At 42.7% G+C, this 24,144-nt stretch overlaps 1 protein-coding gene across 1 annotated transcript in view; it reads left to right on the forward strand.

Annotated features, from left to right (window-relative positions):
* The window catches only part of ccz1 (CCZ1 homolog, vacuolar protein trafficking and biogenesis associated), a 34,788-nt gene that overhangs the window by 8,207 nt on the left and 2,437 nt on the right, over nucleotides 1–24,144 (forward strand). The window contains exons 9-14 of the mRNA XM_063220593.1: nucleotides 11,588–11,763; nucleotides 16,602–16,683; nucleotides 17,717–17,778; nucleotides 20,342–20,453; nucleotides 21,498–21,531; nucleotides 22,764–22,881. Coding sequence (XP_063076663.1) covers nucleotides 11,588–11,763; nucleotides 16,602–16,683; nucleotides 17,717–17,778; nucleotides 20,342–20,453; nucleotides 21,498–21,531; nucleotides 22,764–22,881 — 584 coding nt within the window. The remainder of the gene's footprint in view (nucleotides 1–11,587; nucleotides 11,764–16,601; nucleotides 16,684–17,716; nucleotides 17,779–20,341; nucleotides 20,454–21,497; nucleotides 21,532–22,763; nucleotides 22,882–24,144) is intronic.

Here is a 24,144-nt window from a genome sequence, read left to right on the forward strand (position 1 = left end):
CTCCTCCTCTTCAGTCTCCTCCTCCTCCACCCTCCCGCTCCTCCTCCTCCACCTCCTCCTCCTCGTCCTCCTCCACCCTCCCCCTCCACCTCAGCAGTGTGGTCGGGGTGATGTTCAGGCTTCCCCTGACGCACGTTGTCGGGTTGGACTCCAGAGTCTGATGTCTGGTGATGGGGTCAGGTGTCTCCCCAACACGGCAGCAAAGTCCACCAGGCAGATTTACTTCTCCCGTATCGTCTTCTTTGTGTGTGTGTGTGTTTGTGCGTGTGTGTGCGTGCGTGCGTGCGTGCGTGCGTGCGTGTGTGTGTGCGTGCGTGTGTGTGTGTGTGTGTGTGTGTGTGCGCGCAGTGCATATGCAGCGTTTTTTTGTTTGAGTGAGAGCGAGAGAGAGACGCGTGCGTATTTGTGTGTATGTGTGTGTGTGTGTGTGTGTGTGTGTGGCGAGTACGGTATCATCTTCGCTTGCCTTGGCCTCCAGGGCCTACCTTGACTGGGTCAAAAGAGGAATCAAACAGGAGCACTCGACTCGACTCGACCGTGCTACATTCGTTTCGCAGCAGGTCTCACCCGGGGAATCAAATGCTACGCCGGCCGCGGTCAGCGATACCCCATGCTGGCCTAGACGAGGAGTAGATCGTGATAAGGAGGGGAAACTTGGGGCAGAGCTGAATTAACTCCTTTCTTTCTTTTCTTCTCGTCTTATCGGGGGTTTTCTTTTCTCTGTGAAGAACACGTCATGATGACAGCCAAGATGAGATGGGGCCACGTTAGATTGCCCTCCTGGGCAGGGCCGGATTAATGCCCGGGCTGGATATGGCTGCAGCCTGCCAGGTGGCAAAATGCAGAATTGTGACAAGATGCAATATTGAAAAAATCCTCTGTTGTGTAGTGCAGTTTTGAATCTATTTAACACTCCTCACCACAGTTATTAGACATGTTATTATTAATGCCCAGCTCGTAATTATGGCTCTATGTAAATTTGTCGCATAATTTGCTTTCCGGGGGCCCCCCCACAACAACATGTAGCCTAGGGACCCTGGGCCATCTTAATACGGCCCTGGCCACTGCTGTTTCAAGCCTAGCCCAGGCCATCAGGACTCGCTGGCAGAAGAGACGCTCAGTCTCAATGGCACAATCCTGGCTAAATAAAGGTTAACTGAGTATAGGGCACTGCCACATTAGTCTGTCTGGTTTTACCTTTTTGAAGGTGAAAAAAGACCATTCCAGTTTGAGGATTCCCGTTTCTTTTGGGATGAAAAAAAGGATATCTACTGTATTTTACTTTAATACTATTTGGAGTCAGCAGTGGAAATGACTATATCATAGGGGGGGGTGTAAATACCAAATACCACAATAGCCCTGATTTTCTGATGCTACCACATGTTTGAAACACTGCTGTGTAATTTTTTTGAAAAAATCTTCCAAAAACCCCCCCCTACCCCAGAAATTACTTTTCCCACCCAAAAAGATGCGTTTTTCGCCTATTTTGCCAGTTTATCCACAGTTATCCCAGAACTACACATGAGTATGTTCATGATTTCCCATTTAATAGTCTAAAATGTGTGATGCTATATCACAGTAGAACTTTGAGCTATATAAGTACAATGTCAAGGTCATAATAGAGGTCAAAGGTTACAAAATATCGATTTTTAAGGGGAAAATATGTGTTTTTCAACTGCTGTTCCAGTACAATGCACAAATTATTTCCCATATTAGCAATTTTATGATCTTACATGTGGCATATCATACCACAGTTGTACTTTGAAATATGCAAGTACAATGTCAAGGTCATAAGTAAGGTCAAAGGTTACAAAATATCGATTTTTAAGGGAAAAATTGTGTCATTGGGTTGCTGACCCAGTACAACACATAGATTATGTTCATAATGGTCCATTTAATGATCTTAGGTCTTTGAACTATGCAAGTACAATGTTTCAAGGTCATAATACAGGTCAAAGGTTACAAAATATTGATGGGGGGTGCTATCTTGAAACCGTTTTTCACGAAAAAAACAAATGTGAAAATTAATAAACCTGTAATAATAACACACTTTTGATCTAGCTTTTGACTTTTCTAATAATAAATATTGCTAATGTGTCACAATAATGTGGTGTAAAGAACAAAAGAGACCTAAGAGACAAAGGTCAAACAAGTTGGATGACCCAAGTGAAAACAATAAATCAGTGAACTTTATGTGCATGGCACCAATTTCAAATCAGATCTACATGTTGCTACTATGCTTAGAAAATTGTAATGTCGGTTTGTTATTCAGGGCCAATACCCTCTTCCATCATAACTGAAGTTTCACATGTGAAGAAAAATTAACAACAACAGCATCAATGTTACCAATGGTGAATGTGCCTTTCTTGATGTTTTTTGGTTCATGCAAATTGCTATTTGCCTCTTTGTAAGCATAGGCTTCACTTGTGGATACCAGGCCCTCAAACAGACTTCATGAAGACTTTCTGACCAGTTGAGCAGAAACATGCACATCAGTACCCTGCAAACCTCATTTTTCAGGGCTCTAGCAGTGCTTTTCCTGTGCCACCTGTCCCAAGGAGGGAGATGGTGATCCCGCTTCTAAGTTTTAAAACCGGTGTAGTCTCCTATACGTCCCCTGGTGTAACGGCATGTCTTTGGTATCTCGTCCATGCTCTGGACACTCTGCTTCTTGCCACAGCACACATTGATGTGGTATCTTGGATGAATAACAGCTGAGCAAATTTAATGGGTGATCGACACCAACCCATGGTAACTCCAGGGGTGGGACATTGAAAACATGCATGTGACCTAAAAACAGCCAGAAAGGATGGAAAAGGAGAGATAGGCTGTGCCACCACCTACAGGATAACTCTGTTTTGGGGCTTGTTTATATTACCTTTACCATTTCTACCCACTATTTGTTAAATTTGCATAACAGTAGTCAAATAGACTTGCAGTGTTGCTTCCTAACTGGACAGGCTGATAATACAAAAGTGATCCACTCTGATCATTGTGACATAAAAGAGACAATGCGTTTACCCCTTTGCGCAGAGTGCATGTTTTAACCTTATTGTCCTCGAAATTGTAATGACCAAGTCTTAATCTCTTATCTAAGGCTCTCATATCAATGTTATTATGATGTTGTTGAGTCATTCCAGCAAAGTCTGATTGGGTCTGAACTGATCATGGAATGTAGGTGGGCGCATCGGTACAAAGAGGCTATATTCCATGATCAGTTCACATGATTTTTAAGCAATTTTGATTACTTTAACCCTCAATATAACCTGGAAATAAGATATTGCATTGTGTAAAATATTGGCATACCACATAAGTAGCCATTTAAGTGCCCTTAGCTAACTTTCTACACTGAAACATGAAAAATAGGCATTTTAAACCATTCGTGACCTTTGACCTTAAGTAGGACTGACACTACACATTTTGCTGCTCACTTGAAGTATGGCATGGTACATGAAATACCATTCAATAGCCCAGCATGAACTTATTTCTATTCTGCACTCCATAAAAGATGGGGAACCATGGAAAAATGGCAAAAAATAGGCATTTAAGACCATATTGATGACCCTTGACCTTGAATATGACCTTGACATTTGACTTTTTTTTGCTCAAAGTACACCTCCAGCATGGCATGCCACATGAAATGCCATTAGATGATCCAGCATGGACATATTTTTACTCTGTACCTCATAAAACATTGGGAACTATAGAGAATTAGCCCAAAAACAGGCGTTTTTGGGGTTAAAAAGTAATTTCTGGGGTAGGGGGGGGTTTTCGGGCTTGATTTTTAAAATTTTTACATCAATGTATTCCTAAGACATGGTAGCATAAGAAAATCTGGGCTAAAGTTGAATCTGAACATTTTCATCAAATAACACCCCTCCCTACTATATACACTACAACCACAAAGTTTAAAAAAAAAATTAAACAGTGATGGGCAAAATGGACTCATTAATTACAATCTAATGCCACGTTTTCCAAATGTCCTTGTTTTACCTGTCCAATTCAACCAGCCAATTGCCTGAATTGGACTGGTAAAACTAAGTCTTTTTTTGAATATGTGCCACTGGATTGTAACTAATGGATCCTTTTTGCCCATCACTGCATATGAATAGCTGTATTGAAACACAGCTTTTGGCTAAAGTAATCCTAGAAATAAATGTAGCAAGCATTGCACACGAAGTAGCAAGGCAAGGCAAGGCAAGGCAAGTTTATTTATATAGCGCATTTCATACACAGGTGCAACTCAATGTGCTTCACAAAGTTAACAAATGTAAATGAAAGGAAACAGGGAAGAAAGAAAGAAATGAATTAGAGTCAAAAAGCATTTAAAAACATTAAGATAAAACATAAGGTAAAAATAATAATAAAATAAAATAAAATAAAACAAATTAAATAAAAAATAAAAATAATAAGAATAAGTAATTTAAGCTAGGGGAAAGCATCTGAGAACAGCTTTGTCTTGAGTCTAGATTTAAAGCTATCAATAGTGGGTGCATTTTTTATGTCATCTGGAAGCTGGTTCCAAAGCTTTGAAGCATAGAAGCTAAAGGCTGCCTCTCCACACTTTGTTTTGACTTTTGGAATCACCAGCAAATTCTTCTCCGTTGACCTTAGTGACCTAGTTGGTGCATACAGCTGAAACATATCCAGTAGATATGTGGGTCCCATTCCATTTAGTGATTTAAACACAAGTAGCATAGCCTTAAAATCAATTCTGTAGCTTACTGGGAGCCAATGCAGCGATCTTAAAATTGGAGTAATGTGGTCGAACTTCCTTGTCTTTGTAAGAACCCTTGCAGCTGCGTTTTGTACAAGTTGAAGCTGTTTAATGGTTTTATTGGGGAGGCCAGTAAAAAGACTGTTACAGTAATCAACTTTACTAGAAATAAAGGCATGTATTAGCTTCTCCAGATCATGTTTAGACATCAGGCCCCTAAATTTAGAGACGTTTTTTATGTGATAAAATGCAGACTTAGTAATAGCTTTCATGTGACTGTTGAAGTTTAGGTCACTGTCAATGAGGACCCCAAGGTTTTTAACTGTTTCCCTTGCTTTCAGTCCCTTCGTTTCAAGGATAGTAGCAATCTTTTGTCTCTCCTCTCTTTTCCCAAATATAATTACTTCAGTTTTATCTGTGTTCAGCTGGAGGAAATTGTGAGACATCCATTTGTTAATTTGGTCCATGCAATGATAGAGTGATTCAAGGGGGGTATAGTCATTTGGGGACATAGATAAGTAGAGCTGGGTATCATCCGCATAGCTATGGTAATTTATGGAGTTATTCTCGATAATGTGTCCCAGTGGCAACATATACAGATTGAACAGTAGTGGTCCCAGAATGGAGCCCTGGGGGACCCCACAATCCAGAGACATTGGTGATGAAGTATGTCTTCCAATGGCGACAAAAAAACTTATTTGTTGTAAGTACGATTTTAACCAGTCGATCACTATGCCCGTAAAGCCAACCCAGTGTTCCAGTCTATGTAGTAGTATAGAATGATTAACTGTATCGAAAGCAGCACTCAAATCAAGAAGTACCAAGACGGATGATTTGCCAGCATCAGAATTCAATAGCAGAAGTCAGGTGTCGCAACCACAGCGCCTCTATTGTATGGATTAAATGACGTTAGCCGTGGTCGTGCCACCCTATTTTTTGCCTAAAAAAACCCGATCCTTCCGAAATGTAGCCACACACAGCACACAACGCGGACGGACACAGACTAAAACCTAATTGCAACCTTCGCTTAACCCATCATCACACACACACACGTAATCAAACGGGGGAAGCCATGACGGGGCCTGAGAGGACATCAGTGACAATCCTGGTCAATCCCCTGCAGTCACAGGTCTCAGGCTGTTACCTTACCCGCCGGGGTTCGAGACCGCAACTCTCTGGTTACAGGCTGTGACCTAAGCCCTTTGGCCAGGACGGATTTCTGAACTGGAAAAACACTGTTTTCACTACTACTTGAGGCATAACACCATGCTTTCGACACCTTATAGTTCAGACAATAAATAAATAATAATAATAATAATACCTACGTTTTATTTAGCGATTTTCATAACACTCAAAGTCGTTCCAAATTAGCATTATCGACAGGTAGAAATGTAACAAACGTGAGGTGACATTGGGTTTTTTTTGTGATGAGACTAAAATTGCACGAGCACAGAGAGCACTGATGATGGCAACAGCCTGAAACGTCTGCTCTACCCTGCTCTGACTAAAATAAAAAAAACTCCTTGTATTGTGCTTGACCTTTGTGTCTTGTTTAGTGTGCGAACCTGCTCCTACCTTATACCTTACTTCTTTTGGGTCCACACACCTAGTTATTTTTCATAACATCTAGAGCGCAACAATACCCTTTCCTCCTGACTAAAATTGCACCACATTGATTGAGATGACCATTTAGCTGACTTTATTTACTGTATATAGCATGATTAAAACACAACAGAGTCAGGTTGAAGTGGTGCACTGTGTTAACAGGCCTTACCATATACGGGTACATTGCCCATAGGGACACAAATTCAAATCTGGCAAAGGTCATTTCCCAACCCTACCAACTGTCTCTCTCCCAACCCAACCATTTCTTGTCCTCTCCCTACTGCCCTGTCTAATAAAATGCACAAAAGCAACCCCCCCCAACCACCACCATAACGAAAAATCCAATGTGCTTGCTGCAGATGACAAGTAGAAATGAAGTTAGCGATTAAGTCATTCGTTAACGGACTGACTACTGGTAATATGGCCAGCCATAACTTTCCCCTCTACTTTACCTGATTGTGGTCATGTCATGTGCATGTGCCACAGACTGTGCTCTTCATGAATTATTAGATTGGAGGGTAACCAGAGGTCATCCATCCTGGTTTGACAAATGTTTGTGTGAAATGACATCCACGAGTCCATACGGCGCTCCGCTCCGCTTTGTGTTTGGTTTCCATGTTATGATTGGCCCATATTGTTGTGGCAACGGAGCACGGAACTTGTGTCAATAGTCATCACATGCCAACACTCGGGATCTGTCTGTCTACACAGAGTGCAGAGTGCACACACAATGCATTTTGGCATGAATACAGACTCCAAGCATTTCTCTTGTGTGCACGTCTTAAAGCAACATTGTGTCTTTTTTTTAACTGTTCAACGTTAAACTGCTTTTTTATCTGTTTCTGCAAATTGACATGTATATCGGTGTAAACAACACTTTTGAATGAGCTCGGCTTCCCACCATGGGTTATAATGTAGATCAGTGGTTCCCAACCTATGGGTCGGGACCCAACCTATGGGTCGCCAAAGATCCACAGTTGGTCGCGAAGCCCTTTTGATTTTAAGGGGTCTCATTTTAATACCATATATAGCCCATGTTGAATAAATGACAAAGCATTTGAACCAATGCATAGAAGCAACAAAATGTAAGTGATACATTAAACAGTTTTTTCTATATTCGACTGAAGACAAATTGAGGAATAAAATGATAACTAATGAGTTTTGGCAGGAAACAGAGTATCATGTGACGCTGTTTCGTGCAGGCGCTCGCGCGATTAGGTCAAAGCTTACAATGGTAAAAAATATGGGTCCCTGAAGAAAAAGGTTGGGAACCACTGCTGGGTCATTTCACGTGAAATCAGACACTTTGGGACCCGACCGACCCGGATTTCAATCATACTTGGTGTGCCTTTTCAGTAGCAAGGTAGCACCCCAGAACTGCATTGGTTTGAATCTGACACTAATATTAAGGGAGAAACAGACTAGGAAAGGTTCACATGTGAGGGTAGGACACTATACATTCAGCCTTGAATATATCAGTCAGTGTTAGTCACAAAAAGATGCCTGTGGTGTTGTTTGAAAGCTCTTTTCTGGCTCTACATAGTACACAATCACCTTGGAATACAACTACTCTCAGAATATGAATTATGATAAATTGAAAAATTAAAAATTGAATATCTAAAAAACTCATATTTTAAAATGGCCAGTTCCTTGTCCAAACGTAGCCGGCAATGTCATGAGCAGCACCTTAAATGCTGGTGTTCGGTTTGTTATTCATTTCAGAGAGAAGTTGACTCACAAATATGGCATCATACAGACCACTTACTAATAATATGGTAATACCATAGTAGCATCACATGACAAAACAAAAACAAAACAAAAATGGTCAGTTTCCATGGTCCCAGGTTTCAGAAACTAAGGCAGATGTCCATTTATACACACCAAATGATGATATGTGAATGTTTGAACATTCCTTCTCTGTGTACCTGTGTCATCTTCCCTTTACCGTACTTTAAAGAGATAATCAATGGCTACACTCTCATTTTGTACTCTACCAGTGCATTTGAAGCAGCAGCTGTGTCTTTTGTAGATAATGTATAAGTACGTCCCGTTGCAGTTACAGGTTCCACTACCAGAAGCACATCCTGATGATCCATGACAGTCTATCTGGTCTGAAGGGAAAAGTGAAGGATGGAGATGGCCCATGAGGATGCAGGAAGTTCAGTTTCACCTCTCCAGTGCTCGGCATACATTCCTCAGCACATGCTAGCCACCAGTTGCCATCATATACAGCTACAACATACCCTTTGATGCTTGAAAATGTAACACATTCCTTTACTGAGCTCACTCTTTCAACTCTGCCTTCTCTGAATGCTCAAAATGGCCTAACTTCCACTGTGTCCATTGACAATGGGCAGAAGCTGTGTAGTTTTTGAGTACCTGGAATAGTTCTTGCAGATTCAAACCTTTTCAACAGGTTCTCAGCTTCATGATGGTACATCTCTGTTGTGGCAAACTGGCAATAGATGTTCTTGACATTATCCTTGACAAATTCAAACAGTTGGTATGGCGTTATAATTTAATTGTCAATAGGACGTTGCAGACTTGCTCGTGCAGCAAGCCATTTAACTGTCCCTCCAACGCCATCACATGGACCTTTGCCATGTGATGTGGCAAAAAAGTGCCACTCTGCAGGTATGTGAAAATCTGCCTCGTGGTGGCAAAAAATTTGTTGTAATTTTAAGGTTCTTATATTGTGCAGGAAGTCTGCAACGTCCTATTGACAATTAAATTGTAACGCCATACCAACTGTTTGAATTTGTCAAGGATAATGTCAAGAACATCCATTGCCAGTTTGCCACAACAGATATGTACCATCATGAAGCTGAGAACTTGTTGAAACGGTTTGAATCTGCAAGAACTATTCCAGGTACTCAAAAACTACACAGCTTCTGCCCATTGTCAATGGACACAGTGGAAGTTAGGCCATTTTGAGCATTCAGAGAAGGCAGAGTTGAAAGAGTGAGCTCAGTAAAGGAATGTGTTACATTTTCAAGCATCAAAGGGTATGTTGTAGCTGTATATGATGGCAACTGGTGGCTAGCATGTGCTGAGGAATGTATGCCGAGCACTGGAGAGGTGAAACTGAACTTCCTGCATCCTCATGGGCCATCTCCATCCTTCACTTTTCCCTTCAGACCAGATAGACTTGTCATGGATCATCAGGATATGCTTCTGGTAGTGGAACCTGTAACTGCAACGGGACGTACTTATACATTATCTACAAAAGACACAGCTGTTGCTTCAAATGCACTGGTAGAGTACAAAATGAGAGTGTAGCCATTGATTATCTCTTTAAAGTACGGTAAAGGGAAGATGGCACAGGTACACAGAGAAGGAATGTTCAAACATTCACATATCATCATTTGGTATGTATAAATGGACATCTGCCTTAGTTTCTGAAACCTGGGACCATGGACACTGACCATTTTGTTTTGTTTTTGTTTTGTCATGTGATGCTACTATGGTATTACCATATTATTAGTAAGTGGTCTGTATGATGCCATATTTGTGAGTCAAATTCTCTCTGAAATGAATAACAGACCGAACACCAGCATTTTAGGTGCTGCTCATGACATTGCCGGCTACGTTTGGACAAGGAACTGGCCATTTTAAAATATGAGTTTTTTAGATATTCAATTTTTAATTTTTCAATTTATCATAATTCATATTCTGAGAGTAGTTGTATTCCAAGGTGATTGTGTAATATGTAGAGCCAGAAAAGAGCTTTCAAACAACACCACAGGCATCTTTTTGTGACTAACACTGACTGATATATTCAAGGCTGAATGTATAGTGTCCTACCCTCACATGTGAACCTTTCCTAGTCTGTTTCTCCCTTAATATTAGTGTCAGATTCAAACCAATGCAGTTCTGGGGTGCTACCTTGCTACTGAAAAGGCACACCAAGTATGATCGAAATCCGGGTCGGTCGGGTCCCAAAGTGTCTGATTTCACGTGAAATGACCCTGCTGTAGATAGCTGAGTTTGCAGAAGTGGGTCATTCTGATCAACATAAGTCGAAGCAAATACTTTCAACCTAGCAGTGTTTCCCACAGAAATGTGGGGGTGTCTTCTCACGCGGGCCTTTGGGGGGGGGGGGGGGGTATTCACGCAGCGTAAATGCAAAACATTACAGTATGACATTGGCGCATGGAGAAACTATAGGCCTGGGCCTACATTTCAGCCATTTATATTTTGAGAAATAAGGCTACATAAGATTTTACCCATGACATGTATAATAGTAGTACATTGTCATTGTCAAAAAATGCAGTACAGTGAATCATTTCTGTTTACAACACAGTTTCATTCGTCCCTCATGCAGGGGTCTATGTAATGAAAACAATAATAAAACAAAATAGGAGCAGAGATAAGAATTTAAGAGCACTGTCAAATTGTTGCATAGACAAAAAGGGTCATAGAGGGTAGGCTATGCCTTTTCCCCCCACACACATAGGCACACATTCTACATGAGGGGTGCTGGTCACAGGGCCAGTTTTTCCAAATTCCTCCCATTAAAAGGGCTGAACAACATATTACACATTTATGTCTATATTCACATTCATTACACATTAATTTCTATATGCAGCCCGATGTCTCCTCTGCTGTGTCAATGAAGGCCTGTCACCTAACTCATTACAACTGTAAAACAAAGCCTAGGGAGTGTTAGTAAACTCATCCCAAACAAATCAATTGATTTTAACATATACAAAAGATTTGTTTGTTACATTACATTACATTACATTGCATTTGGCAGACTCTTTACAACCAAAGCGACTTTCAAAAGAGGACATAATCATAGCCATCATCACTAGCAGATACAAAGTGCACAGGAAATATACAGAACAACAAGTGCAGATGCAAAGAACGGTTAGTTAGTTTTTTTTATTTTTTAAAGAGCACACACACAGACACACACAGACACATACACACACACACACACACACACACACACACACACACACACACACACACACACACACACACACACACACACACACACACACACACACACAAACACACACACATACATACACATGTCAAGGGTCTTGCCTTGGGCTCGGCCAGCTCAACCATTAGTCTAGTAGATACTCACGAAAGAGTCTTTACTGTTTGTGACTGTGATTGCTTCTATTTTAAACATCTACAATAAATGTACCTTTTCAGTCTGCTGTCCTTCTTTGAACTTGAACTTTTGGACGTGACTTGTGTCTGTTCAATGCGAAGGCATTTCATATTTAAATGCATTTTTCTGCTTGTGTGTAGTATCTCCAGACGCTGCACCTGCAGTCCTGTGATCTGCTGGACGTCTTTGGGGGTATTAGCTTCTTCCCGCTGGACAAGATGACGTACCTGAAGATCCAGTCCTTCGTCAACAGGGTGGAACAGAGTCTGAGCCTGGTCAAATACACAGCGTTCCTCTACAATGACCAGCTCATATGGTACGATGACCTTATTAAATTACATTGCATTACAATACACTACATCACATCACATCACAGTATACAGAGGCTAAGCTTTGTCACATACACAGTCTTCCTCTATTACAACAATCTGTTCAAGGGCAGTCATGGGTAAGTGGTTAGGGCGTCACACTTCGAGACCAAAGGTTGCCGGTTCGACTTCCGACCTGCCAGGTTGGTGGGGCGAGTAATTTCCCAGTGCTGTCCCCCATCATCCTTCATGACTGAGATACCCTGAGCATGGTAACGTCCCGCTCCACTGCTCCTTTGGAGTGCAATTAGGGGCTGCCCCCTTGCACGGGTGAGGCATAAATGCTACTTAGTTGTGTGCAGTAAGCAGTGAGCACTGTGGAGTGCTGTGTCACAATGACAATGGTAATTGGAGTTGGAGCCGAGTTGGGCTTTCACGCTTCATATGGTATGTCCTTATTATGTTACATTACAGTACGCAGAGACTGAGCCTTGTCAAATACACATTTTCCTGAGTCTACAATGACCAACTCCTATACCCGTTCACCAACTGTCATCCTCTCCTCTTCTCTCCTCTCCTTTTCTGTCATACCCTCTTCTCCTCTCCTGTCCTCACCACCAACCCTCTATTCCTGACATGGAGGAAATCATGCTCCCTTGGGCTCCCCTCTTGTGTCTTCCAGCTCTCCTCTCCTCTCCTCTCCTCTCCTCTCCTCTCCTCTCTCCGCTTCTCCTCTCCTCTATTCTCCTCTCTCCGTTTCTTCTCTCCTCTCTCCTCTCCTCTCCTCTCCTCTCCTCCTCCATATTCTCCATCTTCTCTCATCTCCCCTCGCCTCCCCTCAGTGTCTGTTCCCCCTCCATGCATTCATGAGTTTGTTTTGGATGCCTCCTTCTCGGTTTGGTTTTCCACTGATGCGTTGATGTTTGTTTCTTGTGTGGCCATATCACTTAACGTTTGGGTTTCGTTTTGTTTGCGCTGGTGTCCGTTTCCAACTTCACCGCAACTTCATGTTATCTTGCTCGGTTCTAGGTTTAGTTTCATTGTCCTTTTCCTCATGCAAATGCGTTGCTATTTACATTTACACTGTGTTGGGGTTATGTTTAGGAGCTCCAGCAGATTTTTTTTGTCTGTCTCTGTCTCTGTCACCTGTGCTGCAAGTACAAGCCTGACTGTTTTTGTCATGTATGGGGGTGAGAATTTTCCATCATCTCAAGCTGTCATTCTCCTTCTCCAAAAATATATCTATGCCAAGCCAAAAGTATTTGTGTATCTCATGTCCCTTTTTTGATTGTTTTGAGTATTTTTTGGGGGGAGTTGTGCTAAAAATATGGCTGTTTTAAAAAAAAAAAAAACATCTGGGAATTGCTCCAATCAGCATTTAGTTCTTGACAAATCCCTCACCCCCTCATAACACACGCACACGCACACGCACACGCACACGCACACGCACACGCACACGCACGCACACACACACACACACACACACACACACACACACACCTGGCGCCTCTGTTCCCACAGAGTAGGAGTGCCTCTCAACAGTAGCGGAGCCATCTCACCCACACGGTGGTGATGCCACGCTGTACGCTGTGTGTTTTGTTTGCCCATGTGGCAGCTCACCAAAACCCTCCCTGTTGTGTTGTGTTGTGTTGTGTTGTGTTGTGCTGTGCTGTGCTGTGTTGTGTTGTGTTGTGTTGTGTTGTGTTGTGGTGTGTTGTGTTGTGTCGTGTTGTGCCGTGTTGTGTTGTGTTGTGTTGTGTTGTGTTGTGTTGTGTTGTGCTGTGCTGTGCTGTGTTGTGTTGTGTTGTGTTGTGTTGTGTTGTGGTGTGTTGTGGTGTGGTGTGGTGTGGTGTGGTGTGGTGTGGTGTTGTTTGAATTGCCAGGGTGCCCTCTAGTCTACTGTATACAACCCCTGGCAAAAAGTATGGAATCACCTGTCGTGGAGGATGTTCAGTGAGTTGTTTCACTTTATAAAAAATCTAAGGATGAATGATACGACACATACCTCAAGTCATTTTCAAAGGGGAACTGTTTAGCTTTTAGAAACACCAAAAGAAATCAAGAAAAACAATTAAGTTAGTAAGTAATTGTTACTTTTTTAGAGCATGCATAGAGAAAAAAATATGGAATCACTCAACTCGGAGGAAAAAAATATGGAATCATGAAAAATAAACAGACAAAAGAACGCTTCAAGACTTTTTTGCACCACCTCTGGGCTTCTTAACAACCCACAGCTTCTGAGGAATGGCATTAATGGATGAAAAACAGTACCCTTCATCAATTTTACTCACTCTTTCTCTGATTGCAGTTACCACATTGGCTTTACAGGTTGGAGCCTTGTCATGGACCATTTTCTTAAACGTCTACCTCAGATTTTCATTTGGTTGAGGTCCAGACTGTTTGTAAGCTGACGATATGTTTTTCTTCAATGGATGACATCACTGATTTTACAGTATGACAAGTAAAGATCCATTAACATCCCAAGAAAAGATTTCATCATCTCCAAGCATCTCTTCAATTGACTGGATAAGAAAAGTGTCCAAAACAACAACGTTAACTTGTGCATTTATTGAAAATGTAATGCAGTCATGTTACCCCCAGTGCCTTCACCTGACATGCATTCCCATAGGCTATTGTCCATGACAGTGGACATTTGTAAGTTTTCATTGTCAGTCATCCTATTTTCATTTTTCATCAACAACATGTAATAAGTGCACCAGACAACACTTCCAGCATCAAATTATTCATAGAGGATTCACAATTAATCAATTAATTAGACTTCCATCCAGTCAAACTGTCTGCATGCTTTTTTTGGGCCATTGCATTGTTGTTTTTCCAATTTGGGTGCATGTGTAAGTTAAGTGTAAGAGATAAAATGGAGCAAAAATGATGAAGGGAATGTTTTTTTCCTCGTAAATGCCATGCCTCAGAGACTGTAAGTTGTTCTAAAATCCAAAAGTGGTTCAAAAAAGCTTTTGGAGTGCTTTTTTGTTTGTTTGTTTTTCATGATTCCATATTTTTTTCCTCAGAGTTGAGTGATTCCATATTTTTTTCTCTGTGCATGATCTAAAAAAAGTAACCATTACTTACTGACACAATTTTTTTTATATATTTCTTTTGGTGTTTCTTAAAGCCAGACAGTTGCACTTTGAAATGACTTGAGGTTTGTGTCGCATCTTTCATCCTTCTATTTTTTATAAAATAAAACGACTCAATGAACATCCTCCACGACAGGTGATTCCATACTTTTTGCCAGGGGTTGTATCTGTAATTCAGTAACAGCCCCTGGTCTCTCCTTGATACGAGATTATTGTTACCTCTAGACACGCACATGCATGCATACAGACAGATAGACACACTCGCACACGCACACACACACATTCACGTCTTGAGGCAGGACAGACAGACAAGAGGTGGAGGAGGAAATAACAAGAGGTGAATTCTTCTGTGTGTGTTCGTGTACGTGTGTGTTTGTGTGTCAAGCGTGTCAAGTTGTGTGTGTGTGTGAAGAGCTACCACCTCTAGCACCACTGCTACTATTCCAGATCCACATGAGCACACTCTTTCTCTCTCTCTCTTTCTTTCTTTCTTTCTTTCTTTCTTTCTTTCTTTCTTTCTTTCTTTCTTTCTTTCTTTCTTTCTTTCTTTCTTTCTTTCTCTCTCGCTCTCGCTCTCGCTCTCGCTCTCTCTACTTCACAAACAAATACTCCCTCTTTCTCTCTCTCACCAATTTTTTTCTCTGTCTTTGTCTGTCTCTCTCTCTCACACACACACACACACACCCAACCAGCCTGCCTTAGTCCCTGGTTACCAATTACAAGGCACCGCAATCCCTCACGGCTTTAACTACGCCGCGTAATCCTCTTTGGCCACAATGCCACTCGTCCCCGTCCCCGTCCCTTGGCTTTTATATCATTTATTTTAGACACGGCAGACTGTCCAAGATGGCTGCCAGCCAGTTCAGAGGTCGCCGTCGCAGAGGCTGGAAAGCAATATGAATGAGAGCAGATGGATTTAAAATTGTGTGTGTGTGTGTGTGTATGTTGGGGGTGGGCGGTTGATGTGTTTTAGTGCTCTATTCTTTCTGTTCGTTTTTTTATGTGTTGGTTTTTTTTTCGTTTTTTTTTTTTTCATTTTTCTTCTTTTCCCTGAAAATCGGTTTAGGGTCTCTCTGACTCTGCGGGGTTTGAGGTGAATGCTGACTGAGTTTCAGATTCCATTTTTTGTCCCTGACCTCATACTCATCGTTGTAGCAGGAGAGATATTTAAGGAACTGTAAAAGGAAATTAAAGAATTCACACACATTTCCCTCACCTTCCTTGTTTTTGATTCCTCTTTGTTGTATGTTTTTATGCATGTTTCATGCTTTAATTCCCTACATCTCTAATCAGGTCAACATAGTGAAGTAACCTGACCTGAGATGACCTGACCTGACCTAACCTAACCCCTCTCTCCTCTCTCTCTCTCTCTCTCTATCTCTATCTCTCTCTCTCTCTCTCTCTCTCTCTCTCTCTCTCTCTCTCTCTCTCTCTCTCTGTTTTTTTCTCCCGCACCCATCTGTCTGTCTGTCTCTCTCTCTCTCTCTCTCTCTCTCTCTCTCTCTCTCTCTCTCTCTCTCTCTCTCTCTCTCTCTCTCTCTCTCTCTCTCTCTATCTGTTTTTTTCTCCCTCCCCCATCTGTCTATGTCTGCCCCTCACCTCTGCCTCTCTCTGTATGTCTGTCTCTCTCTCTCTCTCTCTCTCTCTCTCTCTCTCTCTCTCTCTCTCTCTCTCTCTCTCTCTCTCTCTCTCTCTCTCTTCCTCTCTCTCTCCCTCTCTTCCTCTGTTCATATTATATTTGTCTGCAGGAGTGGGTTGGAGCAGGATGACATGAGGATCCTGTATAAGTACCTCACCACCTCTCTCTTCCCTCGTCACACCGAGCCAGAGGTGAGATGCCACAGTGCAATAGCAATAGTATTTATATGGCATAGTGTGCAGAGTTGTATAACACTATGCCAGAGTTGTAAAAGTACTTTTACAAATATAATTACAACACTAGTAGTATATTACATGGTTTCAACTTTGTAATATCATATTGCTTTTGTTGTAATTACATCAATAACGTACTTCTACATCAACTTTATACAACTCTGCCATAGTGTTTCTCTGGTCTACTACAGCCCCTCAAAGTAGCAAGACAGCTGAGAGGGGGGGCACACAGTCACAAATGGGGGCTGGATGGAAGGAAGGGAATGGAGGAGGTAATGGGGGGCTGGATGGAAGGAAGGGCCCATTCAAAGTAGGGATGTTAACCGGTAACCGTTTAACCGATAGTCGACCGGATCAACTTTAACCGGTTAAAATGTTCTGCCACCGGTTAACCGGTTGTAATAATTATAATAATAATTTCCTCCCAAAAAGCCCCAAAAAACGATAATTTTGAGGTTTTAGTACGATATTTCAGCATTTTCCATCTGGCAACAGTGACTGGACATGGCAGGTCCTGTCTGCACAGGAAAAAAAGGCTTATGTGAAAAATAAAATGTTTAAAAATCAGTGCTGTGCATATCAGGCACGCGAACGTTGTATAATTTAAGATTACCGGTTAACCGGTTAACCACCGGTTAATGAGTCTCAGTAGCCGGTTAAGAGTTTTTTCAATTTTCGCCATCCCTACTTCAAAGTGAATGAAAGCTCTCACACCTCTGCCACCTATAAGATGAGCTCCTAGTATGTGGAGAAACCTGAAGTTTTTGCACAACGTTGACTTTGCTGTAAAACAAACGTAATTGACGCCCACATTGATGTCAATGGCGGTGAGTGAGTTAAAAGCACCCTAGTAATTATTTATAGCTGTTGTATGTAGATCAGAGGGTCACCAGTGTTGATGATGTTCTTGCTGCCCATGTCTGTGTGTGTGTCTGTGTGTGTGTGTGTGTGTATAACATCAGCTGTTGCTGTTTTCTGGGTTATTCCACAGCTCGCGGGCAGGGACTCTCCACTGAGACCAGAGGTGGCCGGCAATCTGTTGCACTACGGGAGGTAGGTCTTCTACCACCACTATTCTAGCGTGTTTGTTTATTGGGTCACAGGTGGGTCAAAGAACAGTTGTGAACATTTCAAGTGGGTCCCCAGTTGGAATAGATTGGGAATCCTTGCACTAAACCACACCTGTAAAGTCCCTCACTGTCCCTCACCCCAAATGGCTAGATAGCTTCCAAAGCCGTCAGATCTCCTCCACGTCGCGTCTAATACCCTTCCCTAGATGGTGGATACCTACCCTAAACCACAATTATTTTTCTTGGGCGGAGAGATATACACAGTCCGGTCAGGTGTGAGGAGCAAGTACAGAACTGCAAGGAGAGCAAGTACAGGGCTGCCACAGAAACACCAACATAACATTCTCAAAGCACAAAGTGCATACAGAGCAGTGTTGCAACACTTTTTTTGTCACATACATTAATAATCGAAAGTATATTGCACACCGAAAGACCAAAAAATGCATGTTTGCAGCTTGGGATTACGTCAACCGACTATGTACCAAAACCAGAAATGTGCTGCTGCATCCTCGTGTGATCTCTGCTAAGGACCCACCTCTCTATCTATCTGTCTGTCTGTCTGTCTGTCTGTCTGTCTGTCTGTCTGTCTGTCTGTCTGTCTGTATTTCTTCTCTATCTGTCCATCTTCTCTATCTGTCTATCTCTCCATCTCTCTTTCTCTTGCTCTTTTTCTCTTTCTCCCCCTCTTTCTCTGCCTTGCTGTCTGTCTCTCTCTCTCTTCCTCTATCTCTATCTCCCTCTCTACCAAAATCAAAATCGCGCGGGTGCATCCTTCTCCTCGTTTGACCCCCGGGCCAAGGGCAGGAGGCTTTGCAGGAGTGACAGCAGTGGCGGGCGGTGTGGGGCGGTGCGTTGCGGCAGGTGTAGGTTTAAGTTACATGACGTGGCTGTTCTGGTGCACTGAAGCCAGACCCAGCTCTGTTTCCAAGTCTGCTTTCCAGCACATTAACTCTTAGATTCACTCATATCAATGTCTCGCTGATGTGATACGGTTCTTCTGTGTTGGTTGGTACTAGGGCCCCAGGGTGGATGGAATCGAATAGTTGACCTAGATATTCAATGTCAAGGGCCTTAATCTGGACTGCTATTGTGTTTTTCTCGTGTTCTTTATTATTTATTCTAAGTCGGCGATGGTTCACATTGTGTGCCGGATTATAGCTTCTGCAGCCTAGGTAATTTCCATAAATTAACTTAAAGTCCAACTTCCGATAAAACACAGTTTTACTCACTCCTTTTGAAAATCGGACGGTCACCCCACGTTAAACTCACATGCAAGGCTCTCATAGCGGTGCGTCACCTCTGCTGGCTGTATTTCCCGGAGTTTCCCAATTAACATAAATAATGCAGAGAAACGAGCGAATCACGAAAGCCTTTCTGTGTTGCGTCACATCGAAAGAAGACGTTGCCAACAAAGGTTTATGTCGACCCATTTTTCTAAAAACATGTCGAGTAAAACCAGCAACGTCTGGTGGCCCGAAACCTAGCTTAGCTTAGCTATCAGCTGGTTGCTTCTCTCAGATACACACAGAGCACAAAGCCTCATACATACAGCCGTCCCACTCTGGTCGGTCCATGCCTGCAGCTCGCTTAGGGGTCGCTGTCTAAAGACCACAGCCCTGAATGGAGCCTGCACGCCTCCGTTGGCGCCCCTATAGTGCAGTACCACCCGGGGAAATGGCGACTCTGACTTTAGATGATCTCTCTGCAGAGCAGGAGGAGGGAGCCAATCAGAGACCGTTTTAGACGACAAACCCGGAAGACCCTCTCGTTTCTCCACAAGCCACCTTGCTAGCTTGCAGAAAAGGCTTGAAACAAAGCATCCAGAACGTTTTTTAAAACAGGACCAACGCGTAACACATTCAATAACAATGGGGAGCACAGCAATATTAATGAAATGACATTGAGAGGACATCTTCAATATTTCTTGAGTTCAGGGTCCTAAATGAACTTTTTCATCACCAGCCAAAATGGCTAGCAGATGTTAATCTTACAAGCCAAACACCCACTCACTAATTGGTCAAAGTGGCTAGCCAGTTGGTCCGACATTTCACCAGCATTTGGTCTGTTGGTTGTTGTTAATTTAGAGCCCTTGTCGAGTTATTGATAAAATAGAAATGTTGCATTGTGACTAAGGTCCTCCTGGCTTCAACACACCAATGAGCTGAAGGCCTAGGCTGATGACTCAGTTGCTATGGGGTTCAGTGTTGCCAGATGTGTCTGATCAAATCCCGCCCAAAAGGTTCTCAAAAACCGCCAAAATGCGCTAAATTCCGCCCAATTTCAACAAATTGCATTGACTTCTATGGGCCCAAAATGGCATAAAAACAGCCAAATGGCCAATTTTTCCGTTTTTTTACCCACAGACGGCCATCCCAAGTATCCCAATTGGGCGGGCATCTGTATGAGACTTCGGGAGGGATGTTAACGTTCCACCACCAAACGCTAACGTTCTACCACCAAGCTATGCTAGTTGGCATCATCCATCAATGAACGGGAGGTAATAACCACTAAAAAAAATGTAACAAGTTGATCTTTTCTCTTCCCAGGTTTCTGACTGGGCCGGCCAGTCTGAAGGATCCAGATGCCAAAATCAGGTTTCCAAGAATATTCGTCAACACGGAAGACAACTACGAAGAGCTTCATTTGATCGTGTACAAGGTGAGGCCAGTGGGGAGAGACTGAGTTGAAATGGCTCTCCAACCCCCATCCAAAAGAAGAATCGGCTCAAAAAAGATTTGAAAGACTGGCTGTCACAAATTGATGACCACATTTTTTTTGCCCCCAAAACCTCTCAAAGACAGAAAATTCATGGAATTTATTTAAATATTTGTAGGGCTTTTTTTGCCTTAATTATTGACAGGACAGTGGAGAAGAGACCGGAAATGAGTGGGGGGAGAGAGAGACACGGGGAAGGAAATTCATGGAAGTTTTAAGCCTGATTTGGAGCGGAAACCATGTTGGACCTCCATTCGATTTTTAGACTTTTAGCAATTACACCGCTTCCGAGGACAGGTAGTTTTGTCTAAACCCCCCTCCCTCTCTCTCATTTTTTGGATGACCTGAAAATAATCTGTGATTAGAGCCCAAGGGCAGATGGAGGTCTGTGCAGCATATGTTGGTGAGCAGATTGAGATGATATTTTATCCCGTAAGTTGTGCATCTCGTGTGTGTCTGTGTTTTTCCACGATAATTTTTCTAAAAGGTTTTGTGAGTAATTGAAGTAATGTCTCTCTCTCTCTCTCTCTCTCTCTTTCTCTCTCCTCAATGTCCTCTCGGTTACATAATCGTCAGTCTGGTTATGCCACCTGAAATTACATAATGAGATTTGCAAACGTGGCAGCTGTCATTTGGGCTTGTTGGTAGGGTCAACCAGGTTGTTTGGCACACAGCCTAAATGCCTAAACCTCTGGCCATGGCATGGCATCATCTTGATATGAAGGAACAGGACTGGTTTGAATTGAGATGCTTTTTAGATAGATTTGACTTTTATTTTGTTCAAATATTTTTGTGTGTTGTTATACTCGTAATTATCTTCGAATTGGTCCTTGGTTTCATCACGTTATATCCTGTGTGAATGTATATGGTTGAAACGACAAAAAATAACGCTTGAACGCTTGACAGTCCTCATTTACATTGATGTCCGTAGGATTCAAAATATGTTTTGGACCTAATTGTTGTTCTTTCCCTCTTTGCTGTCCACAGGCAATGAGTGCAGCTGTGTGTTTCATGATAAATGGTAAGCATATGAATTAATGTTGAATTAAAAGGTTAAGGATATAATATATGTACTGTATGCATACAGAAGTACTGCTGCCAATCTATATACATTCTACATTTTCTTCCCTTCCTAAAGTGTTCTTGTAGTAAACTCTCTTGAATTGCTGTGGTAAAATCTCTCAAATTACTCTTATTATTCCTGAAGCACTTTAAAGCACTTCTTCCTTAGGGATGGTATTCATTATTACAAGGCTGTCGCTGTGCAAATATGAAATTGTGTAAGCATTATACGAGATTCTCTCTGTGTAAAATCATGTCATCAGTAAGCCACGTTGATCTGGAAAATTTCAGTTGACCGAGAACAAAGTCAAAAGAAACCAATTTTAAGTCCAATCTCCCTTTAGTAATACCACCTCCACCGCACACACACATACTGATCTTGTCCTTCATCGCTGCGTGTGCGTGTGCGTGTGCGTGTGCGTGAGAAAAGCACAGCTGTAAAAGTGATGTGCACAGCAAAACGGACATCCTCCGGTTGACCCCCCATGCCCCCCCCAGCAGGGGAGCTGGATTGAGATGAAGCGTGCACACACACACTGACTACAGGAATTTAACAGCGATTAGGAGGTCACACACAAAATTGTCGACACTTTGATACTGACTGAAGCTCTTGCCATTGGGAGTCCTTCCCTTGCACTGCAGCACAGCTGATCTGCACTCGTTTGGTTTTTTCCTTCTCTGTCTTTTTCTCTCCTTTATCGCTTCTCCCTCTCCGCTTGCTCTTATCTTTCTCTCTCCGTCTCTCTCTCTCTTGCTCTTGCGCTCTCTCTCTCTCTTTGTGTCTTTCTCTCTCTCTCTCTCTCTGTCTCTTGCTCTCACGCTTTCTCTCTCTCACTCTTTTGTTATCTCGTCTCTCCCGCTCCTTCACTCACTCTCGTCTTTTCTCACCCTGGTACTCCTTACCTTTCCTCTATTGCTCTCATTCTCTTCCCCTCAATGACACACTTTCTTTTTTTGCTTCCCACCCCTCTCAATCTCTCTCTCTCTCCCTTTCCCTCTCCCTTTCTCTCTCTCTCTCTCTTTCTGTCAATCTTTCTGTCTGTCACTCCCTTCTACCCTGTCCTTCACCCCCTTTCTTTCTTGCTTTCTTTCTTACTTGCTCTCTCTCTCTCTCTCTCTCTCTCTCTCTCTCTCTCTCTCTCTCTCTCTCTCTCTCTCTCTCTCTCTCTTCCATCATCCCTCTCTCTCCAGCTGCTGAGGACCTGACGCGTGAGTTCTGTGAGCAGCTTGACAGTCTAGTGGGGCCACAGCTCACCCTGCTGGCCTCAGACATCTGTGAGCAGTACAACCTCAATCGCCGGATATCAGGGTTAGTACACTAGTACACACACACACACACACACACACACACACACACACACACACACACACACACACACACACACACACACACACACACACACACACACACACACACACACACACACCATATGTGAGCAGTACAACCTCAATCGCTGGATATCAGGGTTAGTACACTAGTACACACACACAGACAGACAGACACACACACACACACACACACACACACACACACACACACACACACACACACACACACACACACACACACACACACACACACACACAGATGCACAGACACGCACACACACACACACACACACACACACACCATATGTGAGCAGTACAACCTCAATCGCTGAATGTCAGGGTTAGTACACTAGTACGCATGCACGCACGTGCACACACGCACACGCACCATATGTGAGCAGAAGTACCTGAACCGCCTAATATCAGCTACACCAAAGAGCCAGGCTCGTTGGTGTGACCGTCAGAACAGACCCGCAACCCTAGTGATGGTCACTCCCATCACATTCTCACACACACACACACACACACACACCATATATTAGCAGTGCAACCTCAATGGCTGGATATCAGGGTCACTCCAGACATACTTAATATCCCACACGCACACAAAAATATCTCTCACCCACACACACACACACACACACACACACACACACACACACACACACACACACACACACACACACACACACACAGCCTTCGCTAATGACCGGCACTCCACAACTCCGCAATCAGCATCCATTGCATCATCATTGCTGCTCTCAGCTGGTGAATAATCGGTGCGCTCATTCGCATACTGTAACGCCAGCAGTCAGGAAAGTCTGTCCTAAATCAAACTCTGCCTACAGGACAGCTTACAGCAGTGCTCTGTATGCAGCATGGTGTCCTGTCCTTACTTAGATGCACAGCGTGTGAAATTTGACGATCAGTGCTGTCTCATGATGAGCACACAGGCTTGTGGACTTGGTGGCCATGCTGAATGCAGCGTTTGACCTCAGTTTATCACCTACAGTAAAAATAGCATAGCCTCTTAAAGGTAGAGTAAGTCATTTTTGAGTAGTTTATTTCAAGAATGTATGCTGCCTTTTTATTTTTTCTTGTATATTCAATAAGTATTTATTATGACTTGGAAATGTACACGTTCACACATGAATAGGTGGTTCTGCTCCATGTTCGCCATTTTGAATCACCAGTAATTGACATATTTAGCTCCAAGACTTTGTGTACTTCTGTCCGACCAGTG

This window comes from Engraulis encrasicolus, chromosome 17, assembly GCF_034702125.1.
Source record: "Engraulis encrasicolus isolate BLACKSEA-1 chromosome 17, IST_EnEncr_1.0, whole genome shotgun sequence".
In the NCBI taxonomy this organism is placed as follows: Eukaryota; Metazoa; Chordata; class Actinopteri; order Clupeiformes; family Engraulidae; genus Engraulis; species Engraulis encrasicolus.